General features: G+C 42.3%; 3 protein-coding genes, 1 long non-coding RNA gene and 1 pseudogene across 5 annotated transcripts in view; 3 read left to right on the forward strand and 2 right to left on the reverse strand.

Annotated features, from left to right (window-relative positions):
- The first annotated feature begins 4,304 nt into the window (after positions 1 to 4,304).
- Positions 4,305 to 19,041, forward strand: part of LOC147999010 (disks large homolog 5-like) — a 133,020-nt gene continuing 118,283 nt past the window's right edge. Inside the window, exons 1-2 of the mRNA XM_087595744.1 lie at positions 4,305 to 4,497; positions 5,524 to 5,683. Of these exons, the coding sequence (XP_087451870.1) occupies positions 4,371 to 4,497; positions 5,524 to 5,683 (287 nt within the window). The 5' untranslated portion in view covers positions 4,305 to 4,370. The remainder of the gene's footprint in view (positions 4,498 to 5,523; positions 5,684 to 19,041) is intronic.
- Positions 6,477 to 7,180, reverse strand: LOC147999011 (uncharacterized). The gene is made up of 2 exons (XR_015643865.1): positions 7,000 to 7,180; positions 6,477 to 6,898 (listed from the first exon to the last, which is right to left on the reverse strand). It is a non-coding gene; the product is annotated as an uncharacterized LOC147999011 (long non-coding RNA).
- Positions 6,639 to 9,026, forward strand: LOC147999012 (uncharacterized). Its single transcript, XM_087596052.1, has 4 exons — positions 6,639 to 7,008; positions 7,639 to 7,805; positions 8,527 to 8,632; positions 8,750 to 9,026. The coding sequence occupies exons 1-3, from the start codon at positions 6,908 to 6,910 to the stop codon at positions 8,589 to 8,591; spliced, it is 333 nt and encodes a 110-aa protein (XP_087452178.1). The 5' UTR covers positions 6,639 to 6,907; the 3' UTR covers positions 8,592 to 8,632; positions 8,750 to 9,026.
- LOC147999013 (DNA-directed RNA polymerase II subunit GRINL1A pseudogene) lies at positions 13,899 to 15,686 on the reverse strand (annotated as a pseudogene). Its single transcript, XR_015643787.1, has one exon. The product of XR_015643787.1 is annotated as a DNA-directed RNA polymerase II subunit GRINL1A pseudogene (transcript).
- LOC147999014 (disks large homolog 5-like) overlaps positions 15,125 to 19,041 on the forward strand; it is a 202,807-nt gene continuing 198,890 nt past the window's right edge. Inside the window, exon 1 of the mRNA XM_087595966.1 lies at positions 15,125 to 15,169. The gene's annotated coding sequence lies outside the window, so the exon portion shown is untranslated. The remainder of the gene's footprint in view (positions 15,170 to 19,041) is intronic.

The raw sequence follows: 19,041 nt of genomic DNA on the forward strand, positions 1-19,041 counted from the left end.
GTCTCTCAGGAGAGATCTACATCCAGTTCCTGTCGGCTTGCACTTCTTTGCTTCATCCATCTTATCTAATATCTGTATAGGTATGGACCACATGTGGGGCAGGCTCTGAATGGGTGTTCCTTCTGCCTCTGTTCTAAACTTTGCCTCCCTATTCCCTGCCAAGGGTATTCTTGTTCCCCTTTTAAAGAAGGAGTGAAGCATCTGCATTTTGGTCATCCTTCTTGAGTTTCATGTGTTCTGTGCATCTAGGGTAATTCGAGCATTTGGGCTAATATCCACTTATCAATGAGTGCATACCATGTGTGTTTTTCTGTGATTGGGTTAGCTCACTCAGGATGATATTTTCCAGTTCCATCCATTTGCCTATGAATTTCATAACGTCATTGGTTTTGATAGCTGAGTAATATTCCATTGTGTAGATGTACCACATTTTCTGTATCCATTCCTCTTTTGAAGGGCATCTGTGTTCTTACCAGCTTCTGGCTATTATAAATAAGGGTGCTATGAACATAGTGGAGCATGTGTCTTTGTTATATGTGGGGCATCTTTTGGATATATGCCCAAGAGAGGTATAGCTGGATCCTCAGGTAGTTCAATGTCCAATTTTCTGAGGAATCTCCAGACTGATTTCTAGAATGGTTGTACCAGTCTGCAATCCCACCAACAATGGAGGAGTTTTCCTCTTTCTCTACATCCTTGCCAGGATCTGCTGTCACCTGAGTTTTTGATCTTAGCCATTCTGACTGGTGTGAGGTGAAATCTCAGGGTTGTTTTGATTTGCATTTCCCTTGTGACTAAAGATGTTGAGCATTTCTTTCGGTGTTTCTCAGCCATTCGGCATTCCTCAGCTGTGAATTCTTTGTTTAGCTCTTAGCCCCATTTTTTAAATAGTGTTATTTGTCTCCCTGAGGTCTAACTTCTTGAGTTCTTTGTATATTTTGGATATAAGCCCTCTATCTGTTGTAGGATTGGTAAAGATCTTTACCCAATCCGTTGGTTTTTGTTTGGACCACACCTTCTGCTGGCTCATATCAAGGACATGGAAAAAGGAAGTTTGCTTTATTAATTTTCCTTCTTCTTCAGGATTCCTGCATGTACTGAAGACCAGCTGAAATATCCAGCCTTATGGACAAAACCGTTGAGGTCCTGGAGTTGCCCCATAAACCACACAAACTCTGACCTCACTTAGACAGGGATGGTTTATTGAATGCCCACCCTAAGACTGATCATCAGAGACGTAGCTGAGAATTTGTCACGCTAGGACCCTGGATATTTTTCTATGTCAGTTTATAAAGACTAAAATGTGAGCTCATAGGCAGGTGCTGGAAGGGCTGTCTGGTTGTCAGCCCTGACTCAAGCCATTTTAGACAACAAAGGTTCATACTGACTTTTTATCTGTTTAAAGATTTATTTATTTATATATAAGTATACTGTAGCTGTCTGCAGACACAGAAGAAGAGGGCATCAGGTCTCATTACAAATGGTTGTGAGCCACCACGTGGTTGCTGGGATTTGAACTCAGGACCTCCGGAAGAGCAGTCAGTGCTCTTAACCATGGAGCCATCTCTGCAGCCCTCATATTGACCTTTAATTTTATTGGTCCTACATGAAGCTTATAATTATGAAATTTAAGATTAAGAAACCTCACAACATAAAGAACTTCCTTCCAGTGGTTCGGGAATGGGTGGGTGGGGGAGCACCCTCGAGGAGGCTGGGGAAGGGGGTGGAATGTAGGGTTATTGTAGGGGAAACTGGAAAGGGGTTAACATTTGAAATATAAATAAACAAAATAACCAATAAAATAAACATACACAAGTTACGTGATCATTCCTGACCCTGCTCTGAGTTAAATTATTTTCAGACAACCATGACAGGCAGACATATTACAGCAAGAATATGAACTATCTGGCAGGCATGGAACAAAATGGCTACAGCTATGCTAGGGGGATTGGCTTCAACAGGGGCAACTACTGCGTTTTAGACCTTCCATTCCTTGTTGAATTAGCTGTACCACAGTCTATAAACCATTCTAATAAATTTTCTTTCTCTATATACAGTCATTCTAGGAGGGATGATTGGTTATGCATTGTTAAATGCAATACTGATCAGGAAACCCCATCACTTCCACAGCAATATGCAAGTGTAAGTAAGTTACTGAACAATTGAACAGAAATTAAAATTTACTGCATTTATTGGGTGTGTCAGAAGGCATAGGGAACACCTGGCTGCTTACATCTCTGGGTCTCTATAGAGTAGAGGGAGAACTGAGACCCACTGAGGAGGTCTCTTAAGCGAAGACCAAACTCCTTGCAGTGACACTGGATTCCAGGCTTGTTGTCCTGTTTAGGCCTCACTGTGGTCTATGTACACTCTATACATTCTCCGGATGCAGGTTCAGATGGACTGAACTCAGAAAGCTGGGGTTGGCAGAAAGATGTCTGGTTAAATAGCCCACCAGGTTCACATTGTATCAGCTTGATTTAATCTAAGGACAAAGAAGTGGAGTTTCTCTCATGGCTTTCTTCTAACCCCTTGAAAGGATCACTGGGGTTTGACCTCAGTACTTCATACTTCTTGCTGGGTCAGCAACACTCAGGGAAGCTTGAGATTGCCATAGGCACAGTATTAGGCTAGATATACTGAGTAGATGATACTAAGATGTTCAGATGGTCATACCCATTTGCATGAGTTCTTAATGTACACCTAAGGAAAGAGAGATCAAGGTCTTCAGAATAGGAAGATCATTTCCAGTTCTTTTCTACAATTCCAGTCTGAAAGACTGGTAGGGAGAGAATGGTAGATAATCAAGAATTCATAGATGATGCTTTGAAGGAAGTGTGGGTTTCTGTGCTGGTTTAGACAGGGTCTCAAGTATCCCATGTTGCCCTCTTCCTACCTGGCCAGGTTCACTTTGAGCTCAGATAAACCTGCTTCTACTTTCCAGTAGACAGTCTTACAAGAGTGGCCTCCAGGGACTGTGAGAACAGCATTAGCCTTTGACAGTTGAGGTGTGTAACCCACAACTATAGTTTTAGCCACTTTGTTCCATGTCTACCAGCTATTTCAGATTGTTGCTGTCTATGACTGACAATCACGGACACAGAAAAATAACCTGATAGAGAGCAAGGACATGGTGATCACATCCTTTCCTGTTCTGTATGTTCTGGATGAGGCTTGTTAAAATTCCAATATTGCAGAAAGCTGTATATAGGACCCATCACATTAAGCATCACTGTGCACTGTTCTATCTAAAATGGCCTAATCAGAACTGACCACCAGATCACACTTCCTTCAATCCTCATATGAGAAGCTTGAGCTTTTTGTTTTGACTTTTTTCTTTCTTTCTTATTTTTTGCTGTATAAGTTGAGAGGAAGATATTTGGGGCCATGGATCTGCCCCCAAAATTTGGGGTATGGATCTGATCAATCAGTGTTAGTGTGTGCACTCAATACAGTATCCATTTTTTACTGTGACAGATGCTTTTGTGTTTGTGGGGAAGCCCATGACCCAGAGCACAAGTGCTGGGTCCTTGCTCTATCCCCGTAGTGATGTGTATAGCCTCGTCCTACACCTTTATCTGCACCCCCTATATCTCTTGACTATTTTATTTTTCTGATAGAAGCTCAGCTTCTGATAGAAGGCCTGTCAGCAGTGCTCCTTTGGCAACATTGGCGCAGAGATGAGAACCCCACAAGCAGCATGAGGTTCCCTTCATTGGTGGCTCCAATATTGCACTTTTGTCTGCCAACTGGTCTCCATACTGTTCCTAGCACCATAAAGACTTCAACTCTTTCAACTAAGGAATTTTCTGGCAATTGTCAATTGCTAAGCACATGACTTCATGAGTGTTCCCCTAACACACACCCATGTTGTAACCTACCATGCAGACTATTTCTTGATGTGATATAAAGCACCTGTACAGAATGAGACAGGAGAACTTTTGACTGCATATTCAAGCTGGTATGAAATCTCAGGAAGTTTTAATGGCTAACATTGGTGAATGAGGACGATTTGAGTTAGGATGAGACATTTTGGGGCAAGATATGGAAGGAAACATTCATTTAGATGCATAGGAATTACTAAGGTTTTTATAATCAAGCCTTGAGGAAAATTTGGCTTTGGAAGCAGGAGATGCTCAGTGGCTCTGCCCCAGGAAAGTCTCCTGGAAAGGGCACCTCAGCTTATGCTCAGTACAGGGAGAACATTAGCAGGGAGGCAAAGTCTGCTCCCCATGACATCAGCTGTCCCTTCTTGGACATTCTATTGTCTCCTAGAGAGTTCTGGCATCCTCTGTGATGTCACCAGTGTTGTAGTGACAACCAGTGCCCTAGTTTCTCTCAGTCTGAGTCTGGCGGTTACACCCTAAGACATGTTTTCCCGTCTTCGCAACCGTTGTGGGAGGGGGAACATCGATTCTGGAGAGACTAAAGTGAAGGAGTCTAGCCTTTCGTCTCAAAGTAATGATGGACAAAGACAGCACATCTGGGGAATGTGGAGTAAGTTCTGGGCAGTGTATTTTGAGCTTCCTGCCAGGGTGGCTGCAGGCTTAAGCTGACCTTTCTAGCAATGGGTCACAGCAACTGGAGCATCTGAAAAGGAATTGAATTTCCACGAATATCACAATTCCTGAAAGTCAGGATTTCAGACCTTTAGTTTCCCCATCTCCACTGGGAGGCTATGGTAAGGCCAATGCTATTATACTGTGAACTTCTGGTCTTTACTTTTACAGTGCATTTGTTATGTTACATTGTATAATAACACCATCAGGAGTCATGGAGGGTCCACCTTTTCTGAGTTTAGACAGGGCAGCAATGTATTTCACTATCATTGCTTCTTTAAATACAGTGGATATCTGACAGTAGGAACAGGGGGAGAATTGTGCTCCAGGCAATAACCTTATGTTCTTAGACCTCCTCTGATTTCTTCTAACTGGAAGGGTCATCGTTAGCTTTATATATTAGAGGTTGTGTGTTACAAACATGTTTCTAAAATACCAAAACTGTTTGGAACATGTGGACCAAGATTCAGCCTGTAACCTACTGGAACTTCTCGGGCATTTGGTATTTCAAATAGGGGAACTGATAAGTCTGTTGACCATGTCCTCCATGGAAATGTGTTTTTATCCAAAGTTGTTGGCCTAGACTATCAGGGTAGGACATCTGAGTGTCTCCAATCACTCAAGTCTTGTGGGTGGTGAATTTATCATCTGAGTTCTGAAACCACAGGGGTGAGGAAACCAAGCTGTACCCTGTTCAGCTGATGATAATCCTGGAGTAGCCATCTCCGTAGTACATGTGAGCACGTGATGTCCGGCATAGGGAACACCTGGCTGCTTACATCTCTTGGTCTCTATAGAGTAGTGGGAGAACTGAGATCCACTGAGGAGGCCTCTTAAGCATAGACCAATCGCCTAGCAGTGACACTGGGTTCCAGGCTTGTTCTCCTGTTTAGGCCTCACTGTGGTCTATGTACACTCTATGCATTCTCCCCATGCAGGTTCACTTGTGTTCTTCTACCTACAGACGCTGGGAGAGAAACATCATCCCCTGGCACTGAACTAAGCGAGAATCAGGCCAAGACGGAAAAGGAGAGGCTGATTGAAGAGCTGCAGCTCATTACCGAGGAGAGAAATGACCTGAGAGATCGCCTGAGGTTTCTGACAGAGAGATCCATGAAGAACAGGTATGAATCTCTCCAAATGCTATTGTTTCATTCCTGGGTCTGCAAGGTCACCTTCATCTTATCCTATTAAGGTTTTGGGTTCTAGAAAGCTGTGCCTCCCTAACCACCCTGTGCTAAACCTCACCTCCCATATAGAGGAGATTCAGAACCTTGACCCTTCCTGAGGAGCGAGATGGAAAATGGACTCATCTGCTTCCATTTATTGAAAAGCAGATCTTGTGGTCTGAATGAAGAATTCGGGGATAAAGTCAGGGAGAGTGAGTGTCTAGTGTGCATTTGCAAAGCCCTTGACAGCTGGTGGCTTTGCAAGATTGTAATTGCAGTGAGTTTATGGTGAGTCTCTGTACTTGCTAGGCAGGGGACTGAGTGCTGGAAGATCCACGCAGCAGCCTGAGGGGCCTGGTACCAAACTGTTCATCTCAATGCTTGACTAGAAGGTCTCAGGCTCAGGCCTGTTTGTTATTGTCTGTGTGTCTTGCCCTCTGAGACAGCAATGGTGGATGCATTTCTCCTGGTTTTCACAGTACTCTCTGTTTCCATATTTCTCTTTCTCTTTCTCTGACTCTGTTTTTACATTTCTCTTTTTTTGTGTGGATATTTCCGTCTGTGAGTCTGTATGTGCATACATCCAAATGCATATGGACAACTTTTATATGTTTATATTTCCCTCCACACTTGGAATCTAGGGGTCTATGTCTTGGCCTGAGTATTTACCTGTAACACTTTCATGGTGATGTGAATGCTTTGTTCTGGGAGCCCCACTGTCAACAGAACAGTTCTTTGCCTATGTGGCCACGATTGTCTGTTTATTTGTATTCCTTGTGCAGATTATAATTTTGTGTTGATATAAGGTCCGTTATCAAAACAGGAGAAAAGTAATCACAGGTTTCTGTGTGTGTAGGGGTGGGGGAGCATGGAGAGGTGTGGCCTAGGCTCTCGATAGCTTAACTGGCTTGACTGCAGATTTCCTCTTGATTGAACAAAGGGAGCCAGGGAAGCCTCCATCTGGATGCCGAGATTCTGGTGTCCTGGACGCAGAAAAACACGTTTCTGAAGCTGAAGAAGATCCAATATGTAGAATTCAGAAGGTGTCCTTCCAGGACTTGGGTAGTACAGGACCCACCCTGAGTTCATATATTCCTAAATGCTGATGTTCATTGGATTCTATCATTTGGGGCCAGGCCACACTTCAGGCCAAATCCATATTATGAAGACCTGGAGAGAATGGAGGAGGCAGTCATGTCAATTCTGCACAACTTAGAGATGGAGAACACTGAGATCCATGAGAACAACCATAAGCTGAAGAAGGAGATTACCTTCTCTAGGTAAGTCCTGGTCAGAAAGGCTATCACCTGTGGAATGGCCATTTCTGACTTTCTTTGTTCTGGATTGGACGGTCTTCAGCTCTGGTTCTATCTCTTGTGCTGTTTACACATCAGTGTGCCAGGGTCATTAGGACTCAGTTTTCAGTTCCATAAAAGACTGTTACTCATCCCAGGATTGTCTAGGCATCTTCAGAAGGCTCTAGATAGAACAGCACTGATTGAAGTCAGCAGAAGGTTGTTAGGCTGACCTGGACCTATGGTGTCATACCAGGTTTTACAAAACTCAGTGTGTAGACCACATGGTTAGCATGACCTTCTCTTGGTCCTACTGACCTCCTTTGAGTGTATTGGCCCACTACTAATTGATGTTGCCCCCATGCATTGGGCTTTCATGGATAGTTGTAGATCCATGTTCTTTTTGAGAGATGTGGACACTAATTGGTGCTCGGGCCAAACAATTTATTCTTCCCGGAATTTATTCTTTGTGGTTTGTGCAGCAGCCTTATATGTATCGAAATGAATTCTATTAAGTCTTCATGGGTATCTGGGACCTGGTAGACTTAGTGGGACTTACGAGTAGGAATGGGAGAAAGGGGCAGCATGATCTTACTATGCAGACTGTATTTCCAGAAACCTGCTCAGCCAGCTCCTGATGGAGAACACATGTAGGAAGAAGTTGCTCCCACTGAAGCAGGAGAGCAAGGAGGGACATCTTGATTGTGCACTGAACCAGAAATATTTGGTTGACTTCAACAAGAAAGATAAAGACCAGCAACGTCCAGACCCAGCATCATCTGGTAGGGATGAGCAGCTGTGTTAGCTTAAAAATATCTGATAAAGTTTGCCAATTTGATACATCTTTGCTCTCTCCTACCACCTTTCTAATTTACACTCACAACCAGTCAACCTCCTCATGTAGTGGAATTGTTCATTGCTCTGCCTATGCACAAGTATTCTGGGAAGCCAACCACTTTTCAGAAACTGAATTATTTTGCAAGTATATTTGTCTGCTCTTTTTGAAGCTGCAGTATAGAAATGGTGACAGATTAATAACATACCTCATTATTGCATATCCACGTGATAGATTGGATGCTCTGTAGAGTTTTGAACAAGTTCTTGGTTCTTTGACAAATGACACTCTGTGGTCATGTGACTTCTTGTGTAGGAAGCACCTTTGCGGGATAAGAACAAAGTGCAAATGTCAAATTAGAACTTGTCATTGGTTTTAACCTTGGTGACATATGGACATCTCCTTTCTTCCTGCAACCCAATGAGGTTCCTTCCATTGCCCTGTCCTTGGTTTGCACTGGTATAAGTCTGGGTCCCATATTGGCAGCTCACATTACTTTGAGGCTCTCTGGAGATTTTGCCCTTCCCAAAGAGTTAGCAACCATGATATCAGTTAAAAGGTCCATGTTGACTGTCCAATAGAACTGAGGTGGTAGAAGGCAGCCTTCCGACATCTGCCTTGCATTTCACCACCAATTCAGTGTCTGAAAAACTGCCTTCCTCTCTCAGGTCTCAGAAAGTGCAAGAGAGCTGGAATTGGACACACCCCAGTAAGAGAGCTTCCTGAAGAATAAGTTGCTTTCTCAGGAGTCCCTGATGACAAACATCCTGAATGGTAACAAATTTTTTGGATGAGTATTCTTCCTCAGAGTTAATTTGTCATTGCTTAGAGACCATAAATTTATATATCACTAAGCCAGCCTGACTGATTGAGGTCTTACTTTCTTCTCAGAAAACAGCACCTGAGAGACAACTTGGGGGACAGCCTTTCATTATGTGTGCAAGAGGAGAAACAGCAATACATCTGTGCTTCTAAATGTTCCTTAAGAATGTGCTGTTTAGAAATATTTTTGTTATGATTTTAATTGAAATTTTCTTTTTGTTGTTTCATATTTATATGTTCTTGTTACTGTTTTTATCTTTTCACATACTTTTAAATATTTTAATTTATTTGTTTTAATCTTGTTTTGTTGTAAAAATGAATTCCTTATGAATAAATATTGAATTCTATCTCTTGACTCTTAAGACCATCATTCTTATTAAAGGGTTCTGTCCCCTCCTGTGGACTTAGAACTGACAGCTGGAGATGGATCTCTGCATGTTCCATGGATACTGGGCTAATAAGTGAATTCAAAGTCACCAAGGGGTACCCAGTGTGACAGTGTCTTTTGTGTGGATAATGTGGCTGTTTCTCAGACACACACTCTATGATGTAATCACTGACATGCTTTACTCAATTGTTAGGGTCCATGTGGTTCTTCTGAGAGAGCAGCAGATGCTCTATCCTGTGAGTCATCGCCACAGCTCCTGCAGGTGGCTTTTGTTATTCCACATCATGTACTGTATTAGGTGGACAGGATCACCTCCAATCAAATAGACAGATCTCAGGAGATGTGTGTTCACAGGGAACTTACTGAGCTGTGCGTGCTCAATGTGTTAGCTTGCCAGGCATCCCTACAGGGCTCTGGTGTTCCCACTGCTCATTGTGGGCAGGATCATCCTCCAGCACCACTTAGTGTCCATATTAGAGCAGATCTTTCACCTGTTATCAATGATGACCATATGTATTATGCACATCTGACAAAATACAGAATAGAAATTAGCTTCCTGTTGGCCAGATTGGCATAATGAGTGTTTTGATTGTTAGCATGAAAATTATTTTAATCCAAGCAGTTTAGGGAGGAACCTCAAGAGCATACATAGTGAATGCTGCCTATAGCTGTGAACACAGGTTTCTTTTTGAGAGCAGGCCTGTGCAGGCCCAGAACCTAGGTTGGGCAGTTCAAGCTACCCTTTTTCCATGGCCAATCTGGGATCGTATTGAGAATGTATTTTTTCCAGGTGACAGATTTCCAATTTATGGAATTGAATTAACTTACTGAGAGTGCAGGTGACTCAGAGAGTTAAAGTACAGAAGGAATAATCCAGAATGTCCACAAAAGCTTGCTGTCTCCCCAGGGCTTTTTAAAGCTCAGCAGCTAGGGAAGCAATGTAGTATTTGGTTATTCTCATGCTTAGGTCTAGTCATTCATTATAAGCTGCCCATGACACAAAAAGAGTCATCTGTGTCACAATAGAAACAAGTTGTAACTAGATTCACCCCCACACTATCACATCACTACTGTGTTTGAGGTTCTCAGTTACTAAGAACCTGGATGAGGCCTGGGTCTTTCTACACAAACTCATAATTTATGTCTTCATGACACTGTGTGCTTTGTTCTGTTGATGCTACCATTGGCATACAATACCTTGGATACTTTGTACTGACATCTGTGACCTGAGACAATAGTTCATGTCATCCTAACCTGAATAAACTGTCCTTAGAGTACAGTGTTGTAGGAGGGGCCTTCTTTTCCTGTGAGATAGCAAAACATTTCCAGTCTTCAGTCAAGTCTGTCAGCCATTGTCAGTGCCTGTCTTGAGATGTCCACCTTTTCAGCTATGAGTCTTCATCCAGGCTGCTCTGTAATTTTGTAGAAGATTAATAGGTTCCAGCCCTAGGATTTAATTCATTGTGACTGTACTTGCCAAACATGCTCAAAGCCCTATGTTTCACCCTAGCCCTCTGTGCTTTAGAGAAAGAAAATAAAGAACCACATTGCAGTTGAAGTTTCTCCTCCAACAAAAGGAGAGCCTGCATAGGGCCTTTAAGTACCTCTAAGCCCCAGCTTCCCCACAGCTCCCTCCATCAATTCCATGATTGGTGTGTTTTCATTACTGCTCACTTTCTTCCTTGTGTGCAAAGAATGTGCACCATGTCAGTAAAGTGTGTGTGTGTGTAGTCCCTAGTGAAAACTGTCGAGGTGCATGCAGACTCATGCTACTGCTGTCTCATGGCACCTTGCAGGGAGCACTGAAATCGTGGGCTACTTTAATACAACCTAAACCGGGTGTGCATGGTTTTCAGTAAGATTTTGACGTCATCACCGCTACAGAGAGCAGAAAAAGCTTCAGTAGTTACATGGATGTGATCAATCAGTGTTAGTGTGTGCATTCAATAAAATATCCATTTTTGACTAAGGTAGATGCTTCTGTGTTTTGTGGGGTGACCCACTGTCAATGTCTAGTGAATTGGGGGCCCTGGGTATGGTTGCATACCCCCAGGACACAGGGGGTGCAGAGCAAAGGCAGAAGCAACTGCACACAGTTGCAAGCTTTATTAATCCCTATGTAGCTGGGAATATGAATAACTACAATTTTCATTTTGTCAAGATACCATAAGATCATTATTCCCAGGATACCAGGAACAACTGAGGGAAGACTAAACAAAGAAATACGAATAAACAAAGGCTTCTTCTCAAAATATTCATATAACAAATCACCTATCTTATTATAATCAAAATATACTCACCATTACCGAGAGAGCGTTAGAACCACTTCCACAGAAACAGGACACAGAAGAAGATAGCTTAAGGCCAAGTGAGGAAAACATTTTCTTCTCCAGGGTGGAATTCCAGCCCCTACTTGTATCTGTCACCAGGCCTTTCTTGACCCTGCCTGGGAGCTGCATCTCTATGTCTTAACAATTCCTCCTTTTTTCTTTTGTTTTAAAAGAAACACTTTCCATAACATAGCAAAAGTCTTTGTAGGGGTTTAATCATGTAAAAATAAAGCAACATAATACATAATGTACATAAGATTATGGCAAAACTAGCTCCTCCCAAGCTATGGAAAATCCTTTGAAGCCAAGCCTTGGGATCTAATCCTGTCAACTGATCATCCAATAATTTAGCTATTTACATAGGGGTAGTATCTTCTAGCTGTTTACCAAAAGACATTCGAGCATCGTATTTCAAGGCATTAATTACTTTTGTAGCACTTTCATTACCTTCCAAATGGGCTTGAATTAACTTCCAATCATGTTCTGTATCATTATCCATATATTTATTAACACAAAAGTAGTAGGATTTCAATCATATCTTAAATCCTCATATTTTTCAATGAATAACTTCTTTCGACCCAACCATTCTACTGTTTGTTTTGAAACATCTACTTGATGTTGAAGTCTAGTATCAGTTTTAGTTTGCTCTATCCATAACTCATGTGAATCTTTATGCCAGTCTTCAACAAAATGCTTTGTCTCAATAGATGTTTTTAATGCTATGCTGGAAATGGCTGCCAAAGTAGCAACAGAAATAAGACTTAAAATAGTAGGTACAAACTCCAATAATTCTTTTACTGTTCCTCAGCAGATTATTAAAAAAATCAATAATCATATAATTAAGAGGATCTTGAGACCAATGATGTCTCAAATTAACAGGCATCCATACATATATTTTTTGCTGAATATCATAATAGAATATTGATTTATATTAAACTAAATAGATGAATTAATACATGAATACTAATGACAATTAGTACAAGCAAATCCATTAGCAAAATTAAATCTACCTATTAAAAAGAAATATGGCATAGGAATACAAGTAGTAACCTTTTCTTTCTTAAATGTTGTAAAATTATACTGAGAGGCAGATTGAGCAGTCCCAGAAAAGCTTCCATTAGCAAGCACAGCTTCTTTTAATGCAGTGACAGTCTTCCACAAATGAGCTTGAAACACAGTAGGATCTTCCACAGAGGCCAGTCGAACATCAGCAATGCCTCCATCTCCACACTCCATCAGCAAGCATCCATTAAGGCGTTCATTCTCCTCTCAGTTCATCCTGGTAACATTTGACAAATCACAAGTGGTAACATTCCATTCTGAACATGTATTAATAATTGGCCATAAGGACCCCAATTTATTCATTTATCTTGAATAATTTTTCGAAACATGCCAGGGCAGTATTTCCAATTGCATGGGAGATATTTTAAGCCTACATAAGTAAACCAAGCACAAATAGGATATACTGGCTCGCTAACAAATGTAATGTTATTCCAATTTTGGTTATAGACCAAGCTGTCAATCCTGGAGACTGTAACAATTTTTCCTGGTAATCGCCAATTTTAATAACCCATTTGTAGGCCTGGTCTATTTCCTAAACACAAAGGCATCTTTAATCCAGCATAAGGAAAATTATACAAAGCTCCATCACGTCTATTCAAAAGGTCAAATTATTCCAAAGAGATGACAAAATGCTTGGGGTGGTGTATAAAACCACATCTGTTTCCCCGCCAAGTAGCAGGTTCAAATAAAGGTGGACAAGGAATATAAGCCTGATAACTCGCATTGGCCACAACAGAAGAAACCGTGAGTAAAGCACACACTGCTAACAATATGTGCTCAGCAGTAAAGGACTTTCCTGTAGGAGACAACATAGTTTTCCTTTCAGTGCTTAATCGCCTCACCTAGGTAATGGGGTTGTCACTGCATCGATCCTTCTCCGTTGTCGTTTGGCGACACTGAGAGAAGCCAGGGCCTCAGTAATGGAGGACACCTCCTTCATCTCCGGAGAACATCCATCAGGAGAGAATGTAGCTGGTTTAACTGGATTCTTCTGAGGGTAGGGAGCGGTTCTTATCATTCTGTGCTTGGATCCGTCTCCTGGGTAACCAGAATTGTCCCCCATCCTGTAAGGAGACAAAATCCTCTCCCCTACATACAGTAAAGTCCCTTCCTGTCATTCAGCATCTCGGACAGTTTTTATCCATATTGTCTGTTCCATACCTTCAGGGAGAAGTCCAATAAAGTGTCTATCTGCTCTGCATATAACTTCACCTTGTGGTAAATTAAGAAGAGTAATAAAAAATAATGCTTATGCCAATATTACTCTGGGACTGGTATGCCAACTCCATTCAGGCTGTGTAAGGTCATCTCTTTTCCTCCTTTTTAATTTTATAATTTGTCATTTCAGGGTATGGTGAACTCTTTCAACAAAAGCTTGTCCTTGTGGATGGCATTCTATACCAGTAATATGTACAATATGATATCATTGACAAAATGGTTTTTTTTTTTTTGCTCTGATTGGTATTTTATTTCTCCTTTACAAGTTCCACATAATAGACAAAGGCTTTTTGATAACATTGTTATCTTTGCTGGAAATGATCATAAAATCATTTTAAAAAGCACAAATGTGCACATACAGGACTGAGGTTTCTGCAGCCTGTAAACACCTCTGTGGGTTTAACAAGGAAAAAAAGCAATATACTGACAATTCAACTGTAACTCTTAGAAAAACACCGGTTTCCTTACCAATCACGAGTGTCCTGTACAGGGACCTATCATCCCAGATGGCAATGAGTTCAAGCCTAGGGCAGCCAGGAGCAGCTCCCCATACCGGGTCAGAAGACCCTCCCCACCCAGCACTTCTTCCAAGTGCTCCTAAACCTCATCACAGGTGACAGCAGTCACCCCAAGAGAGGACAGAGCAGCAGACACAGTGGTGGTGGTTCCCAAGTGTTGTATGCGGCATTTCACATCCAGCGTCTCAGGAACGTGTCCATGCAAGCATGCTTACCATTCTTTAGACTGCTCCCCTCATTTCTTGAGTGAGGGGACCAGGCCTTCCTAATTCACTTTTGGTGCCTGGAATAACAAAATATTTCACCAGAAGGGGTGCAAGCAGTGCTATCTGATAAGAATACGAAGAAGGAAAAGCAGATATCTTAAAGAAAACGTGTGTTCTACTCACACTAAAATGTCAGACCAATGCATAATATACTGCAAAGCTGTAACACAATACGGCCAAACACAATGTTCAAATATTGAACTGTTCAAGCATGTGAAGATCATCTTCTGAAAGACAAACTGGGTTCTTATTTTGTAGCTACCTTTGTGTAACTTCAACTGCTGTCCCTCAACAAGGTCTGACACTGTCTTGGTACTTGTTTGGAAGTTGGATGAGACAATGTAAGCTCAACAGTCAACTCCCGGGATCTCCCAGCGCTCATTTTCAGCATTCATCCGAGGACTGGGCATCATCTTCATCCCTCACTTCTCGGTATCTCCCTGAAGACTCCCCTTCTGGATTGTAGCTCTGCATTGTAATATTCAGTCTCTCAGCTAGTTTCTGTGCTGCGAGCTTTGCCCGCATCTTCTCATAATTCTGCTTCTGCTCTTTCTGCAAAGCCAGTGACTCTTCTATGGAGAGCAGCTGTGCAGGCAGGGGGTGGAGCAGAAGAAGGTGAGCTGCTGTGACATCATCAAGATGCTGCCTAGCCCTGCATAGCTGCTCTTCTGAGGAAGCAGGAGACTGAGCCCTCTGACAATGACTTGGTGAGTCACTCTGTTGTGTGGGTAACACATTGGTCTTAAACTTATGAGGAGGGGGCACTGGGTTTCTAGCTCGCATTTCTATCACTGTCATGTAATGAGGCTTCTTAGGAGTCTCACTCTGTAGTTCTGGAAAGTTCTCAGTGCTGGTGTTTTCTTCTGAGGGTTCAGTCTGGTCTGCAGTTGTGATCTTTTGCAATTTAGTGATAAACAGACTGTCGACGCTGCTGGAAACCTCTTCCGCTTGACTTGAATGCTGGGGGAGTTGTTCATTAACTTAAGATGGGGGAGCCTGGGCTGTGATGCGGACAGACGGGCTGGTACTCACTGTGCAGCCAGTCTCCAAAGTCTCTTCATTGCCTTTGTGAGTGAGCTGTGTAGGTCCCTGAGTTTCTGAGGTTGTTTTAGATGATTCAATGTCTACTGACGAACATTCAGGAACTAATGATGAAGTATCAAGCATCAGGTCAGAATTCTGGGCCTTGTCTATGTCGGTATCAACTCTTGTGGTTGCTTTATGCCTTAGCTTACAGTCAACACTAACAGGATGAAGTAGTTCAGTTCTCCCTCTGACCTCTTCACTTTCTGAAATGGCAGCTTTCAGTTTGGCAGTGGTGTCTGAGATCTTTTTCCCTTGTCGGGCAATTTGCAATGAATTTTTCTTTGCGCAAAAGTCTCTCCTGGCGCCTCAACCTCTCCCGCAGCTCCGCCAAACTCTGCCGCCCCACGTCCTCAGGAACTGGGGGCTCGAAGCCTCAGGGCAGGGAGCACATTGTGCATGGGCTGAGGCTGGCCCCTCAGGCAGGGTTCCCCAGCAGGGCCCATGGTGGTCGCAGGCTTCGTGGGGGCCGCAACTCTGGAGCACGTGCAGGAGTCGCCATTTTCCTGGAAGAGCCGACAAAATTGTTTAAATTGATAAGAAATATATGTTGGTCCATAATCAGTTTTAATTTTAGAAGGCGGTCCCATAACAGCAGAAGTTTCCAATAGATGCTGTATAACATGAGCAGTGCGTACTCCTGGCAATGGTGTAGCCCATACAAATTTTGAAAAATTATCTATGCTTACAAGTATATATGAAAGGCGACCAAACTCAGAAATATGGGTTCCATCCATCTGCCACGATGTATTAGGTTGCATTCTTCTGGGATTAATTTCAGATGGAACACATTTTATAAGTGAAGGCTTACAAATACGACAATTAGCAATAATTTGTTTGGCTTCAGAATAGGGAACCTTATATTTAATATGCAAATATCCTGTATTGGCATGATTATGACTGTTTTCTTCTGGGGTAGCAAATGCCACTAATTGATCTACCATATGATTGCCATGTGTTAAAGATGCTGGCAATCTTGAATGTAATCTAATATGTGTAATAAATATTCTAGAGTTTCAGAATAACAATAGTCCTTTAATATGTGAGAATAACATTTAATATCGGCTTAGATGTAGAAACAACAGCAGTCGCAATATTCTGTACTACTACAACATAAGCTGACTCGGCTTTAATATTTTTACATCATGAGTAAAATCCTGCAATACATTAATTACTTCTAATATTTCATTTTGTTGAACTGACCCAAAAGAAGATTCTTGTCCCCAAAATTTATCTTTGGTCCAATAAGCCATCTGTCTTAGATGTTTGGTCTTAGAGCCATCTGTAAACACAGTAAGGGCAGATGGTAATGGATCAACAGAAATTAGTGTATTTATCACATTTTTTTTTGTTTTCTTAAGCAATCCCAGAATTTACTATGGGGAAAATGAAATTCAGTATTTCTAGTGTAAGAAATCATGGGTAATTGAAAAACTTCAGATGTCTGCATTAAATATTCCACTTTATTTTTGCTTAATGAGAAAACAAAAGCAGCACAATCATATCCCCACAGTGTAACAGGTCTTTGTATGCCTTGCTGAATAATTAAAGAAATTTGTTCCTCATATGTTGTTAATGTTTTGTTAAAGATAAATTTAATATGTATCCATTCTAAAGGCAACTCATCTTGAGCTAAAGTGCATATAGGATATTCAAGAGTATTTCAATGTATAAGTTAATAACTCTATCTGGATCAATACGTGCCAAATATGCATCTTTCCATTTTCAGAAAAGATATCCTCTTCCATGCCTTCATATAAGCATTAATATCCCCAGTTTCCTTTCTAGGTAATAATGCTCTCCTGTACTCTTCATTAGCATTTTCAAAAGCAAGCATTTTTCAGCAGTTGTCCTCTAGCTTCCTCTCCTACCACTGTTCTTTCCATTGTTAATTTTAGTATACATAAAAACTTAATATATGGTTCATAGAAAGTTACTGCCTTTTTCAACCAACTACTATCTTCCTTTATAATAAGTTGGTTGGGCCACACCTTGAACCGATGATAGACATTGTCCCAGGATAGACATTCTTTATCAGCAGGTCTCAGGGTAGGACTGGATATGTGACCCTGTGCTATAGCACTGTCCAGAGTGGTAAATGCAGCTTCTGAAGAGGAATGCAGGCCTGGCCTCTAGACCTCCATCTTCCAGGCCTGTCTGGAGAGCCTGATGCCCTGGCAAAAGAGACTCCTTCTCTCCAGAGGAGCACTGCAGTCAAATGACATCTCAGTGATGAAAACTACCAGTCCCCAAAGGCATGCCACTGAGCAGAGATAGCCTCAGTCATGCACCTCTGCCCATCCCCAGTTCCTCGTGTCAGTAACTCAACCCTTTCATGAACTAGATGGCAATACTTGAGGCAGGATGATCAGTAGTTTACTGGCCAATCTGGGCTCTATGAGATGCTCTCCCTGAAATCAGAGCCAGCAGGAAATTCAGTATGAAAGCTCTTTGTAGCCAAGCTCAACAACCCGGTTCAGAGCCTGGGACCCCACACGGTAGGATAAAGTGACTCCCATGGCTTTTTCCTCTACCTTCAACACTCATGCTTTGGAATGCACACCCCTACAATGAGATCAATACACATGGAATAAAAATTAAACAGAAAAATTAATGAAGACAATGCAGACAATGTTTTAAAGGATCCTGGGAGTCCTCACTCTGCACTTCCCTTTCCTTTGCCTTGGGAACAGCACCTGCACCAGAGGCTGAGACTTCCTGCAAGAGAGAGAGGAGAGATGCACTGTTCATTCCACTGGAGCTGTGCAAAGACCAGAGCCACCTGTCTTTTCCTGATAGTGGGAGCTGGGCCCAAGTGTGGGCTACTCCTACTAGAGGCACCACAAGAAGAGGACCACCTTCCTCAAACCTTCCAGCAGGGCTGGGAGCTGGAGGCTTCTGGTATTGGCTTCTCCCTGCAGTAGGGGGCAAATCATGGTCATGTGAGGTAACATGGAACCCTGTAATTCTACAAAGTGCAGAAGCTCCTGATGTCCCTCATGGTGCCCCAGAGCCTGCTCACCACACATGGAGGCTTCAGTAACATGGCCTTGTCCTGACCTGTGTGCACTCTGCATCCTCACTCTCTACCCCCTGCTTTTCGGCGTTGGAAGTCTCAGGTGTAGGAGGCGCCTACCATAGGCCTCTTCTCTCAGCATTTCAGCATTTTACATTTTATGTAGTTTGTGGTGTTCCTGTGCCATGATATGCACATGGAGAGCAGAGGACACAATGTGGACTCAGTTCTCTACTTTCACCAGATGATCAAACTGAGGCCATGAGGCTGGGTGGCAGAGCCTTTACCTGCTGAGCTGTGATACCCACTTGACCTTCACCAAGCATCCTTTGCTGTACACAGTTACATCAGCCTGTGACCCTCATCCTCCAGACTCTTATGAAGCAAACCCCATAGGTGTGGAGCTCTCATGTTAGCCAGGCCTAAAGGGGAAGGCAGCAAGCCCTTCAGGAACTCTAGAAAAATGTCTATACTGGGACT

The sequence above is a fragment of the Rattus norvegicus genome, chromosome 19 (assembly GCF_021556685.1).
Source record: "Rattus norvegicus strain SHRSP/BbbUtx chromosome 19, alternate assembly SHRSP_T2T, whole genome shotgun sequence".
In the NCBI taxonomy this organism is placed as follows: domain Eukaryota; kingdom Metazoa; phylum Chordata; class Mammalia; order Rodentia; family Muridae; genus Rattus; species Rattus norvegicus.